Genomic DNA, 14,751 nt, shown 5'->3' on the forward strand with positions numbered 1-14,751 from the left:
TAGTGATTGGGCATTCTCCAAACTGTCAGTAGTCACTGACCAACATATGTAGCATTAAATTTTCATTAACTGGAACTAAGAAACTTGGAATAAAATCCCCAGACCAAAAGCGCAGTGTGGACATTAGTGATCACATAATTTTGCTGTTTCGGTGCATGTCTCTACACAGTGTTTACTGTTATTAATAGAACGAGTATTATTTTCTATGACCACGTACTGAGGGGGACCAAATGAAAATGCTTGGCTGATGCTTGTTTTATTTTAAGTTATAAAACAATAAAAACAACTGAGCACAAAACAAAGAAAAGAAAAGAAACAAAAGTGGCTTTGGGATCACAAAGAGAGGTTTTCTGGACACTATTTCCCTACTCCAGATCCAAGAACATCAATTTAATTGAGGTAATCCGTTTTAAACATATATATCCAAGGAAAACATACATGCATTCCAAAACTGAGTGGCATTTCCCTTTAATTCTACAGTTTATTTCATACAGAAAATATGCCACATAAGTCATTGCAATCACTTTTTTTTTAAAAGAAGCTAGCCTCACAGTGTCTAACTATTACACCATTACAATAAACAACCCTTTGTCTGTTAGATATGTGCTTATTTTGTAAAATAATGTTCATCAGTACAAGATAGTCTGGAACTATATAGTTTTTGCTCATTTTCCTAACTGGATCTCTGAGAGGACAGAGTGGATGTGTAGCCAGAAAGAGATGGCCACAGGGGGCGGGTACTTAAGTCAGAATGGGCTTGTGATTCTGAGTGTTCCCATCCATCGAGCATACACAATGACCCACAGTTTTACCCCAAAGGTATTCGTGACAGCTGGCATGGACTCAGACAGTTCTGTAAATCACTTAACTGGAGTGTATTACCGCGTCCACACGGTGGATGAATAGCCCATCCACATCATCTGCCTCCAGAGTTGCATCTTCTGGTCACTGTTTGCCCATTTTGTAGCCCTTTAAAACTCAGGGAGTACTGGTAAACAAACTGTCTGAAGATCCCTGATCAGGTCATGCTCTCTTAAAGTTCAGTGTGGGCCAATAAAGGGATCTCAAACTATATGAAAAAGGAGAGGACTTTCCACCTTTTGGAACAGTTATAAACTCTCACACACAGTACATACCCTGAATGCCTCACACAGATTGAAGTTTCAGATCATTTACAAGACCCATTTAAAGGAGTACTGAAAATTCACCAGCAAGGATCTTTGTATATTTTTATGTCAGAAGGCCATGCTTTTGGAGATCACACACTAACATTGAAAGGTCTAATCTAATGCTTATGATTCATTTGTGTGTAATATTAACTGAGCAGCTAATATTACCATTGTATTATGGATGAGTTCAGTAAAAAAGACAGCAAGAATGATGACCAGGACATGTAGCAAAGGGATGTTTAATGATTTCTCTGGACAATGAAATGCACATGTCCATTGTTGATGTAATACAAATAAGAGAATAAGAAAATCAACAACTTGGTGTTGTGTCAGGATTCCCAGTTCAACTTCATTGGTTGGATGTTAACTAAAAATTCAAAATGGAGCAGAAGATGTCTGGTGTGTCATGCAAGGACTGACCAGTAGGGGGAGAGCCAGCTCTTGATTTAAAAAAACAAAACAAAACAAAAACAAAAAAAAAGAAACACCTACACTTGTGCATGAGTATCTGCTATGCCAGGCTCCATTCATGTGCCCTTAGCACTTGTGTTTCCCCTTAAGAAAACTGAGACACGGAAAATATTCCAGTCCCATAATCAAAGTGTCATGGGCTCAGACAGAGACGAGGCATAGCGTGATTCGGAGTGATCTGATGCAAACACAAACATTTGCTGAGAGTGCTCACAGAGACAGCTGAATTCATGAGTGGATTAAATTTGAACAAACACACACACAAAAAAAACTTTAAATAAAAGTTTCAACAAATGACACTGAAATGTTGATCATTGCCGCGTTGGCACAATATGAAGTCTCTCGCAGCACCATTGCTTATTATAATTACAGAAGTCAAGACATGTTCATCCGTGATGAAAGTCTCAAAACATGTCAAAGGACATTAAAATTTAAATAATAAAAAAATGTACCACAGTTTTTCTTTCTCAACAAACAGGTGGGAGTTCGAGCCGCTAGAGAGGAGAGGAAACTGCTGGTTTTAGCAGTTAAAATTAAGCCTGTACTTTACTTCTTTTTTTCTTCTCACAACACTGAGCAGGCCAGAAGCTGAATTACCTGACAGTGGTTCAGAGCATTCAGCCAATTTATTTTAGGGTTATATAATAAATAAATCCATTCAAAGTGGATTTTACTGTTCAGTTTTTTTTACTGTTCAGTTTGAGTGTTTCTGACCTGAGATCTGAGTCATTTCAAGGGCAGTCAGCTCGTAAAAGAAATAAACATTCATCCTTCATGCTAAGAAAGTCATACTGGAAATGTGGAGTTAAATAATTTAAGACTGGGTACCTACTACATTGCTTGCTCTAATACAATTTTATTATTGCTATGCTCTTCCATTTCCTTTCCAGTAGCAAGTACACCCCCACCCTATCACACACAGTCTGGTTGAATGGGAATGCCATATCAAGTGGTGAATGTCTTGGTCCCCTACATCACATGAGGATGCAGTGAAAGTCAGAATGATCAGGAAAACAAAGGAGGGCAGACTCGATCTGAGGTGAATGGAAAGTGCAGTGATCAAGTCGACATGAGCTGTAAATGCATACATTTCATACATTCCTCTGCAGTTCACTGGCTGGGCAGTCATTCCTCACATCCCTTCAACAAAAACAAGCAAATGTAAGACTTTAATAATGGTTATTCACAGACACAGACTGTGCAGTGTGCGTTTGTGAAAAGGAGAGGAAAAGAGAGAGAGAGAGAGAGAGAGAGAGGCGGAGTGAATGATTGCATCAAGTGCTAATATATCATGACAGTACATGTACTCAATCTATAAAAAACTACCTTGGTACTGAACACTGACCTCTTTCTAACAAATAATCTGGTATACAACATTTACAAAATGAACATTGTAATAGTGTGATATTTCTAATATATATGCTACTGCCTTCCTCTGGTTCTCTGCATTTTTAAACTTCTGAGTACATTAACACCATCTTATATTTCTTACACAGTAAAGCGTACACACCACACCCGACGAGTGGCAGCCTAATACAAATAGAGAACAGGAAGACTCTGTGGACGGCGAGTACACCTGCATGTGTGTCCTGAGTGTGTGTGGATGGTAGCTCAGCTCGTAAACCAGGCAGTCACAACTTGCCGGTAGACTCAGCAGTGAAGGGAGTTTTTAAAGAGAGTAAACTTCTGGGATACCAAGATTCTTCAGCTCACAAGGTACAGGATGTCCTTATCCAAGATACTTGCACATTTAAGACAGTCCTGATACAGTATACTTTAGGAGATAATAATTATTATATAATGTCAATAATAACAATAGTATAAACATCTGTCAAGGTTATTTCAGTCCCATGGCAGGAGGGTGATGATCTGCATTATTCTGGATTGTTTCTGTGCCCTGTGATCCCCACATTTCTCCTGTCATCAGCTGTGCTGCTATGAGGGATCGGCCTCTGTGCATCTGTTGTACATCTGTGTGTTCATGTCAGATCTTGCTGCGTGTTTGTGTCAATGAATGTCTGAAGTGAGTCAGGATTATTCCTTGATGATTGGTGCTGGTTCTCTCAGAGGCGGGTCTGGGCCTCGGGGACGTAGATTTCGATGCTGTCGGCGCTTTCCGTGGCAGAGTTCTGTCGTACTGATGCTGCACGCTTTGCTGCCATCAACCGCTTCCTGGCTTCTTGCCGCTGCTTGTCCACAGCAGAGTCCACACTCCTGTCCTTCCCTGCTGACAGCTTGGGCTTTGACTGCTTCTTTGGCACCGATGATGGAAGCTGCTTGTTTTCATCCTGAGAAAATCATGTCAAGAAGGCAAACGAATAAGGTACAGGGTGGTAGTATCTGAAAATATAACCTCTCATCGTGTTGATATTCTGTCACGTGTACTCCATAAAGAATTCATTAAGTTGGGATAAAATTAAGAACTACAACCAAATGAGTCTGTAACTCCAAACTCAAAGTACTTTTGCCTCCAAACTGTACTCAGCTGAAGTACTGCAGTACGTTTATTTACAGTTAACTTGCTGAACTGTCACATTAAACTGCAGTTCACCATTTAACTCTTCGTGCTCATCTGAACAGAAACTCTCAATCCTGGTGTGCGTAAGCTATTAGCTCAATTAGCTGTTAGCTCCCTTGGCCAAACACATCACAGGACCCTGCTGCTAACAGCTAACTAGCGGTCCTGCAGCTAATTTAATAAGGATTTGCCGTGCTCTCTTGGTGCCACATATTTACGATGTCCTGCCAGCAAGCCATTTGTGACAGAGGGGATAGATGGACTGGTACTGTGGGAATATTTTACAATATATTTCACATTTTTGCACTGAGTAGCCGGCAGTCACTGATTGTAACTATAGCAACAGAATGAGAAGGCACGCTCCACTGTGCGCTGGGTTCAGTTTGTCATTTGCTAGTCTGTTTATTCCATAGCTTGGTTGGTTAAGGATTCTGTAAGGATGCTGTTTGAGCCCAGAGAAACTCACGTGTCACGTGTTCATCCGATCAGCTCTTTACAGTAACCACTGATCAAATTATTTATTACTAATATTAGCTGATAAGTATGTGTTGCCAGTCAGTTAGAGCACCCATATAATCAAAACAAATCTACCAGAGTTACTCGTCGTAACTAAAAGGAAAAATGATAATTTAAAATCAAACATCACCTTCTTCTCCGGTTTCTCAGGAAGTTTCCAATTGTTGGCTTTCAATAGGTAGAGCTCATCAAACTTCATGCTGATGTCTTCTATTGAGAGCTGCAGCAGATCCCAGAACCCTGCGAGATCCTGTGCTGTTGGTCTTGGGTTTGCGTTTTCCTTCTAGTGAGAGAAAAACGACACAGTATAGACAAGTGAGAGATGGACGGCTTTAGTCAAACCAGAGGATTGATCACATCTTTGTCCACAACTTTCAGAGATGAATTAATTTCATCAATATTGGACCTTTAGCAGAGGAAAGCTGGGAAGGTGGAACAACAGAACAACTGAGTAATTCTGACTAGATAAACCCTCAAAGACTTTACGTTTCTGCTTGATTTCATTTCTAAATGTAATGTAATAAGAATACTTTTGCATGTTAATGTGTGGAAGACAAATGATGTGGGCCGATGAAAGAAAACTGGGTTAGTAAGAGTCTGGGAGGCCAACAAAAACATGAAGTTTAAAGGGCAGCGTATGAAGACAGTAGGTCAACAGGATGTAATGAAGCCACTCACCAAGTTCTCATTACAGAGACCTCTGAACTGCTCAAACTTCTGTGACATGAGGAGTTGAGCGCTGCCAACTGCACTGCGGATCGTCCCCAACACTACAGAAGAGGAGGATGATGAATCGTTAACAAGCTGAAGAACGAGTGGTTAAACAATAGAAACATTTTGAGCTAATAAAAAAAGATGCATAAGACAAAAAAGGACATAAGGAGACACCACTTTAAGCCTTCTACAGTATATGAGCACATCAGAGTGCTGCATCAAGAGGAGGTGGAGCTTATTTCTGTTGTCCGACAATGAAATATTTATTTTAACCATTTAACATTCTGTGACAGTGAATAATGTCCTTAGAAGTAATGAATTAACTCAATCTTAGAGAGGGTAACAAATCACTCTTTATTCAGCTATTTTCTGCCTAATATTTGCATGTAATTGGAAATTCATAATTCAGGTCCACAGAGAGCAGGAGGAAAGATAATCTGACGGAGCCTCTACAGCTAGTCTACTCCTCGCTCATTCATATTTAAGACACTGCAGAGATAAATCTGCCTAAAAGCCTGAGTGGTATTCTGGGAGAAGACAAAACGAAACGAGTCTGCAGTGGCTCTATTACAGCTAAAAGAAAAAAGCTTCCTCCTACTCTAACGAGCAGCATTACTGTGAGTCAATGGCAGTAATGACTAAACCGTTCTCTGTCTCATTGTCCTTGGTCAACATAGACCAGGCCTGACCCAATCCCCCCTCTGTGAACCAAACTAACAGGGGCATCAATTCCTCATGCTAGTGAGATTTGACAGGCTATTTACTGTGCTTTATTCTCAAGGCTACATGCAAATTAGGGTTGGCCTCTGTATGGCCCAGCAGGAGGAGGTTTTTTGTTTTTTTTTTTTGCATCTGATGCCGTTTGGTAACTGAGAAAATGCAAGAACAATTTATGCCCTTTAGCAGTTTAATTACAGTAGTACAAAGATCCATAATGTTAACTTAACACATGAATTCATCATCATGATGAACTATGGGCAATACGAATATTTTATGGACTTCACAAGCTTTTAGTCAAGCCACTGCCTCACCCACACAGGTCAATCAGTGGATGAACTGATCAGAGATCAGACAGATGCTACAGGCAGGTTTGTGGACCTTTAATTTGATCGTATGTGTGAAATCACTGGAGCTGTTGTTTCATGTTGCTATAATTAGACAGAGAATAACTGCTATCTGTGCAGTTTTAGTGTAACTTTAGCTACTGTTATCAATGGGACAGAAGAGGCGGGTTATGGATGTATTAAGAAAATACATTTAGAGACAAATGGATTTATGCCTCTTCAGTATCTGGTTAGAACCAGTCTCAAACCCTCTTTATCTTGATTGCTTCTTGGATGCTTTCACACTATTTTTTCATCACACAGCAGATGCCAGGAGTTGAGTTTCATTAAAACAATAACATGACCGCTGTGTTAACTGCATGCCAAATTAAGCAGAGCACACAAGGCCAAAATGCCTCAGTTGCTGACAAGTGATGTAGCATTTAAAAGGCTATTTTTTTTTCTAAATGGGAGTCCAGCTCAGTGCTCAGTCCACATAAAATGCACAGGGCTCTCAACAAACGACGATTAACTGAAAATTTGGCGTTATTTTTGGGAATGGCTTGATAGTCCGCCTGGCCTGTAAAATTATAGGGGAAAAACACTGCTATTCAATTTGTCCAAGACACTTAAGGGACTAAGTGTAAGTCACGCTTAAGCTGCCCAAACAGCTATCAGATCTCAAAAATGCAGCCAAGAAGCAATCATGACACACTGAAATCTAAGTGACAAAATATTGAGATCAATTGTAGTAAAATGTTAAAAATGTGCAAATGCATCCATCTCTCAAAGATGCATTTGTAATCGTTACTCCCTCTAGGAGTAAGCAGTTGTAAGGAGTAAGCTGTTGAAATAACCACTCTCATCATCTGTCCATTGTGATAACGGTAGCTAAAGCTACACTGAAATTAGCTGTTGTTCTCAGGTGGCTCCCACAGTTCAACAAACATGTGTCTTAAATCTCATCTGACTTCTATCTGGACGCATAAAATGACCAGTATAAACAGGATTTAATGTTTTGATTTCCACTCAATTCTGTCACTTACCATCCTCTGACAGCTTGTTGTCTTTGGTCTCCTGCTCCATCTGTTGACACCATCCCTCCATGCGGGCCATTTCGGCCTGCAGCAGCTTCAGAAACCAGTTACCGTCTCGGAGGCAAGTTGGCACGGTGGGCTGAACAGCATCTCCGTGAGCGCTGCAGTTTCCAGTCCCCAGGCTGGGATCTGGCGGCGGCAGCGAGGAGGGGTCTAAAGCCGGGTCCAGAGTCTCTGGGGGCGAGGTCGATACCCTGGAGGAAGCTGGAGTGTGTTTAAGGGGCTGCTGTTCCATGGCTTTGTCCTGTCTGTTGGGAGCAGTGGTGTTCAATGTTGCACTGTTAGTGCAGTTGCCTGTGTTGATTTTTGTGGGTGTGGTATCCTGGGGCTCCTGAGGCTCAGTCTCTGTATTTTGTCTGGAGGCCATGCTGCTGTCCCGGCTGAGACTGCAGAGACATGCATAAAACATCAAGCCTTTGATAGATGGTTACATAAATAAGACGGTGAAGTGATGTGTCAAAACAAAGAAACAGTTTGGAGTTGGTGGTTTTATTAAGTGACAGCACAGTATGCCTGCTGATGATGCAGTGTCATCTGCGAAAGAGCCCAAAGAGTTGGAAAATACACAGTACTGAGGACGGCAGAAGCGATTTAGCAACAAATCAGGTAGACAACATAAAATCTTAGCAGCCTGTTGGCCTCCAAGATAATGAGCAGCAGAAATGGAAGTAGGCTGTCAACCAAATGTGATTAAGGGAAATTACAGTTCACTGGAAATAGTTTAAATGGTGAGTTTCTCGCCATGTTCAGTTCAGTGCAGTCAAAACAAGCGTAAAAGGACATCAATCAGTGCCCTGGGCTGCTGCTGTGCTGCCTGGCTGGCTGCTGAATGACCTTAGCTACCCTCTGCAGATTCATCAGCCACATGGGAAGAGGGACACTGTGGGTGTGTGCAGCTACAGAGGGGAAAAAGCAGTAGAAGAGCCACAGCGCATGCATGCAGACAGACAGGAGTGTTTCTCCTCCAGGGCTGAGAAACAGTAGTGGAGTCATTGTCACGATATCAAAGGCACCCGGGGAGTGTTCTTGTGAACCAACAAAAGTTATGTTTACATTCAGTGTCGCTCCCTAAAAACACACTGTGCGTAAACTTGAGGTCTCACAAACGTGTTTCCTCTGTGATCAACATTTACAAAGCTAATTTTTTTAAGATATTTTAAAATGTGCATCTTTCACATCCATGTTTCCTCTCTTACATTTTTTTTCACTGCCTTTGTTTGTGTGTGCTATATTTATTGATGCACTGACTGTCAGCAGAATAGCATGACACTGACAGCAGGAATGTGTATCACTTCATCTGTATGCTTATAAAGGAAAGGGGTGTAAATCACAAGATTTATCTTGATACAATATCATACAGATTCTTTGAAAAGGGAAAACAGCACACGATATTTGCTGATATCAAGTCGGTCAAAGTATGATTTAGATTCATTTCTATTCAGTGGCTTGTGATTCATGTGAGATGTATCATAAGCCCAGTCAGTTACAGAAAAAGCTGCCACAAGAAGAAAAAAGTAAGTTAATTACACATTAAATAATTACAACCGTTTAGTGGGGTAATTCACTCCACTAAGACACATAAAACATCGCTTAACAACAAGAACATTTATAAAAACGCTACAAATGCTCGGCTCAATGAGACATTTCAAAATGGAGACAAAGGATTACAATTTAGATTGTGATTGCAATTATTTTTTGGCTAAATTGCCAACTCCTGGTTTGAGTCAGTGTTTGACAGAACACCTTACTTGTTTTTTTCAGTCAAGCACTGCTGAAGCCAAGGAGCTCATATTTATGCTGCAAGTGAGCTAGCAAACTAGCCAAGGGACATATACCAAGAATAAATGTTTGCGTCTGTGAAAACTTGTTTGCATTTGGTTGTCCTCAGCACTGCCCTTAGTCCAGGTGCTCGATCTATTGCCAATCAAATCAAAACTATATGTACTTCCATATAGACCTAATGATGCCATTAGGGGCAATATTCCCATAAGTACAGGTTAATATCTTTTCTGCTAATACCCTTTAAAGTACCTCCTGTTTTTGCAGCATCCTTTGGAAGACTGCAATACATAAACAGATCACTTGTGACTACCAATCAATGCTACATCAAATGTGAGAGTAGACTTACGGCCTGCCGTTCTCCACTTGCACTCCAATTGACTGAAACTTAAGGGGTGTAGTCAGGGGTACTGGTTCCTCTCTTAAGACTGGCAGAACACAATCCACCTGAAAAATAATGGAAAAAAAATAACAGAAAACCAATCAAATCCACCTGTCAAGCTGGCTTGAGTCCTCTCCAAGTACGACTGCATATCTATACAAATTATCTTACCTGAATTCCAATAGAGGACAGTTTCCTCTTGGGTGCAGTCGGGGGCTGCTCTAGGGTGACACAAATGCTCACGGTGTCATTTTGTGGCTGCGTAGATGTGGAAGTGGTGGTTGTGGTGGTAGCGGCGACAGCGGTGGTGTGAGGGAGGTCACGAGGGGCTGGAACAGGAGGTACAGATCCCACAGCGGGTGCAGGGGTTGCAGCAGGGACAGGGGCTGGTATAGGTTGGGTCCCCTTAGCCAGACTGCCCGTACGGATGCTACAGAGACTGTCAGAGGAGTTGCTGCGTCCTGACTGGCTGTTGGCCTCACTGCCACGATCCTGATGATCAAGATATGTGTCTTGAGCTGACTCGGTGCTGCTCTGCACCGTCACAGAGATGAGGGGCTTTGATGTGGTGCGGGGCGGGACTGGGGGAGGAGCCTTCCTATTGCCGACTGCAGACGGAAGGAGGAGATAAACAGAAAAAAAAGACAAAAAAACATGAACCTTAGAATGTGAAACCTGTTCTTTGTCACTTGAGAAACTGTTCAACTAGATAAAAGCCAGCTGGTGCCTTTCAGGTGCCAAAACACAAAACCATAAACATGGCCTATCTGATATACAGGCCTGCACTTTGCCCTCATTGCTGCCTCTATCAGGCTGGACTCAAAGCTACCTCTGTTTCCTGTAAACCTGCTGGTGGCTGCACTCCATTGACGTCAGTCTGTCTCTGGGGATGTTCCTTAACATGCCACACCTTCACAGTGCTTTCCCTCTGGGGAATGTCAGATAGGACAACTCTGCCTTTCAAGCACTATGAAGCCACAGGAACTGAACTCAGGATCCAGAAAATCCATTTTGCATTATTCTATTTGCATTTCCCTTGCATCTGAAGAAGTATAAAGATCAGGCAAACAACAACACCCTATTGTTCTTTTGTATTTACTATTACATGACATGCTTCACTAGATTTAGTGCTGTACCTAAATCAGAATTTTCTAACTTTCAATATGTGACTTTTGGGGATGTGGGGCATCTATATTAAGTCTCGTGTTTTACCTTAATGCCTGTGTCAATCATCTGTGATGTGAAAATGTCACAAAATGTCACAGCCAAAGAAATGCAAGGTGTGTCTCCTGGTCACAGTTCAGTTAAAAAACCTTAATGCAACCTGATGAATCTCTTCCAGAAGAGGAGGTGCTCTCCAGTCTCTACTGCTTTAAACTAATTCTGAGTAATCCTGAGACAAGACTTGGTTTGTAAAAGTATAGTCTGCCATGCTGTTATCTTGCATTGCTCTGTGTCTCTGAAAAGCAGACAATCTACTGAGGGTTTGATTTATTTATTTCTTCTTCAGAATCTAACAGCAATTAAATTATTTGCAAAGAAAGTTTTATTTCTCTTCTTCACTCACTTTGTTCTCTCATCACTGCTCTCCCTCTCATTCATTCACCTCTCAACCAACACTGTGTCATTTGGTCGTGCCTTGAACTTGTTTGCTTGTGTTTAATCAATCACTGACTTTCAGTGTTGCAAACGCCCTCAGTTCCTGAGCCTGGAAACATTTTTGGCAGGTGGAATTATGGTACAAAAAGGCATTTGGTTCCAAGTTCCACCAGTCAAAACGGAAGTTACGTTCCTCCAACAAATGATTCTGTGGGAATGTTCGTGCTGTGGAAACTTTTCAGTCAGAAATGAAAAGCTAACAACACTGTTGACAACTTCCTGCACAGCATAACTGACAACACAAATGTAACCTCAGTTTAAAATAAAGTAACTGACAAAAGCATAGAAGTATCAATACTTTTTCAAAAATACACATGAGTTCAGTGACTTTCCGTAGCAGCACAGGTATTGTTTTTTCAATAGCACTATTGTATCAAAGCTAAATACTTTGTTATCCTGACAACTTAAGTAAGTGTACACCTCCCTACTGCAATACCTGATCAAACCTTACAAGGACTGCATTGGTACTGGGAGGTATGTCTGTTATCAAAACATTATGAGAAGGGTCACCGTGGTAATGAAACTACCACCTGAATCTGCAACCATCCTCAGCTTTATGGAGATTTGTAACGAGATTCAATTGCTGTTCTAGTTCCCTCTCATCCCAACATGCTCATCTCACCATCAACACAGGCAGCTCTTTAAAACAAAGAAAACGTCCTAGCAACCCACTGCACACTACTTACTCAGCACCAAACCTTAGGTAGGCACAGTTAGCAACTAGCTGGTCGACGTAGTGGTGAATTTAACAGCTAAAGAGCCACGTGCTTCCAAAAAAAAAACAGAGCTAAGAGAGAGAACATGGCATTCACATTCAACAGGTGGGTGTTGCTCTGTAACTGATGGATAGCTTAACATCAACTGTTAAGCAACTGTCAACTTAAAAGGCAATGATACGTAAAATCTTGTACTCATAACTTGTTTCTGCTAAACAAGCTTGTTGTAAACAGACATTTGAACTTTGGATTCACAAATTCTTTCAAAGGGAAATAAAAGTGAATTACCAGTGGGCAAAGACAATCTGACTCAAGGAAAAAGAATGGTGCTTTTTTATGTCATCAGTCTTACTGCATGTTTGTGGTGAATGATGCCGAGTTAACTACATTACAATAACATAAGAAACAAGGGAAAAACCACTGGCTTTCTTCAGGAATTGAGCGAATCTTGTGGCAGTTTTGGGCAGATGCCATTTAAACACTGTCAATGTGTGACTGGAGGAGTTGCAAAACAAACTGCAGACAAATACTTTCACCCAGTTACAACCGTTGCTGACACACATGATGGATGAGACATATATTTAAAATTACCTGACCGAGAAAGCAATTCTTGGATCGGTAAATTAAAATGTAGTGTTCATTCTCTCCGGTAGTGGTTTCAATCTAAATAGCAACCTAACACCCTGCAATTGTGAGGGCTCTGCGCTTTCGTCATCAGTCTGTGACTCACAGCAGCAGTAAAGCCCTCATTAAATCCCACCAACATACACAAACATGGTTGTGGAATCCACTCCATGTAGTTTATAAGTTGCTCATGCAGTCCCAGCCTGCAGTGACAATGTTATCCAACCAGGAACACAACATTTAGTACCAAACAATGGGACGCTTCTTGCAGCGCTCATAGCACAGATGCATGGCATTCCTTAAGTTAATTAATGTGCCAGCAACACCCTGAGTGTCAAACCACACCTCTGTCCCATTTGTTGTGTCTACCAGGCTACGCTGTGTCTCTTTCTCACACACACACACGTCTTTAAAGTTGATCATAAATGTTTCCACGGTAGATCATCTTTTCTATGCCAAATATCAACAGTTAACCACACTTGTGCAATTGTCCCTCAGTTCTAGATTAGCATGATTTATGAGAAACAACAACAAACAGACTAAACATTGTTTACATCCAGGTGTAGTGAATTGGGCTAACTGCAGATTATTTACACCCTTAGCCAAGAGCACATTTCAATTCATTTTGCATTTTACAGTTCTAGTGCAAAATGTGGTGTGATGGCTGGCTCCATATCTCCTACCTAGGGGCACAGTGCCAAGAGATGATTAAGAGATGGATAAGCTACCCAGGCTCAGGCACCTCTGGGGCAGAGCCAGCTAACACCCTTTAGCTGAACCCTTCATCATTTTATTCATCCATGGCCCTAAAGGAAATCCTATTTTCAGTCATCACGATCAGTCAAGTTCTTTTATCACAGTCAATGCCCGACCAAGGAATGCACGAATCTAAATCTACACTTGTGCTCATTTTATTCATTAAATAAATGTATTTTGCTTCTGATTGCTTCTAAATGAAACAATGATTGTTATTATACTTCATTCTGATGGGCAGCGCTGCAAAAAAAACAAAACAAAAAAACAACTTTCAAACTTGCCTTTTGGATTGTGTGAGATTTTAATGATTAAATAATTACTGACCACATGGCTGACAACTTTGTATGTAGGGCCCAAATACTACTTCTTTTTCCGAAAACAATTAAGATCAGTTACAATGTTGTCAACACAGCTATGATCATCAGCTGTTAACTAAATTGCATCACCAATGAAAGCAAAGCAATCTCAGGCCCAGGATATGCTCTGGATCTATCAACAGGTCTGGCTGAGAGCTATCAGATGATCACTAATGGACCGTACACGGCTAACTATTTTCAATGCTGTTGCCATTGGCACTGCGAGACTAGCTCTTTCCTTTTGGGCCAGACTATTCAGAGTTTTGCTTTGGGATTTGAGGAGTCGTGATTACTGCTGAGCTCATTCTTGAGTGATTATGTCTTAACAGTCAAGTGTGTTAATTAGGCTGCAGAGTGAACTTCTTTGTGAGGGAAAACAGTGCAGTTAAATATTAGTTTCTACTGAAGCACCAATCTCAATATAGACAAAAGCAAAGCACAAAGCCTGTATCTTCTTGTCGATTGAGCAAATCTGGACATGAAGTATCATGAAAAGAGGTGGTAGCAGAGGCTCTGTCCAACATTAACAGCCTTGTAGTAAGATAGTATGTCAGGCTGAGGAAGTCAAACACTGAAGGTTAGACCAGGACGCATGGCTGAGCATGGCCTCTGACAAACAGATTAAACAAACAAGGGGTATAATAAAAAAAAAAAATAGAAAAAAAAAAATCAACAACTGCACATTAAAATCTGACCACCTATGATCATTTTACTGCAAAAGCAGACATGTAATTCAGTCTCTGTCTTAGAATGAAACTCACGTCAGTTGGATAACCTATATGTATGAAGCGAGTTAAGGACAGTATATATGGTTTGCTGTGCACCAAGCTTATACACAGGGCCTTCATGCAAATTAGAGTCACTGTGTAAATTAAAATGACTAGTCGGATCAATCTGGTTCTCACTGGGCTGCTACTTGATTTTGTTGACATATGGTCTCAAGAATCAGAT

General features: G+C 41.0%; 1 protein-coding gene across 4 annotated transcripts in view; it reads right to left on the minus strand.

Annotated features, from left to right (window-relative positions):
• Positions 1 to 2,476: 2,476 nt before the first annotated feature.
• Positions 2,477 to 14,751, minus strand: part of dlgap4a (discs, large (Drosophila) homolog-associated protein 4a) — a 72,126-nt gene continuing 59,851 nt past the window's right edge. For all 4 annotated transcript variants that reach the window (XM_046396706.1, XM_046396705.1, XM_046396707.1 and 1 more), the window contains 6 exons: positions 9,861 to 10,297; positions 9,657 to 9,754; positions 7,478 to 7,914; positions 5,353 to 5,444; positions 4,805 to 4,957; positions 2,477 to 3,928 (listed from right to left, as the gene is read on the minus strand). In XM_046396706.1, coding sequence (XP_046252662.1) covers positions 3,704 to 3,928; positions 4,805 to 4,957; positions 5,353 to 5,444; positions 7,478 to 7,914; positions 9,657 to 9,754; positions 9,861 to 10,297 — 1,442 coding nt within the window. In that variant the 3' untranslated portion in view covers positions 2,477 to 3,703. The remainder of the gene's footprint in view (positions 3,929 to 4,804; positions 4,958 to 5,352; positions 5,445 to 7,477; positions 7,915 to 9,656; positions 9,755 to 9,860; positions 10,298 to 14,751) is intronic.

This window comes from Scatophagus argus, chromosome 8, assembly GCF_020382885.2.
Source record: "Scatophagus argus isolate fScaArg1 chromosome 8, fScaArg1.pri, whole genome shotgun sequence".
In the NCBI taxonomy this organism is placed as follows: domain Eukaryota; kingdom Metazoa; phylum Chordata; class Actinopteri; family Scatophagidae; genus Scatophagus; species Scatophagus argus.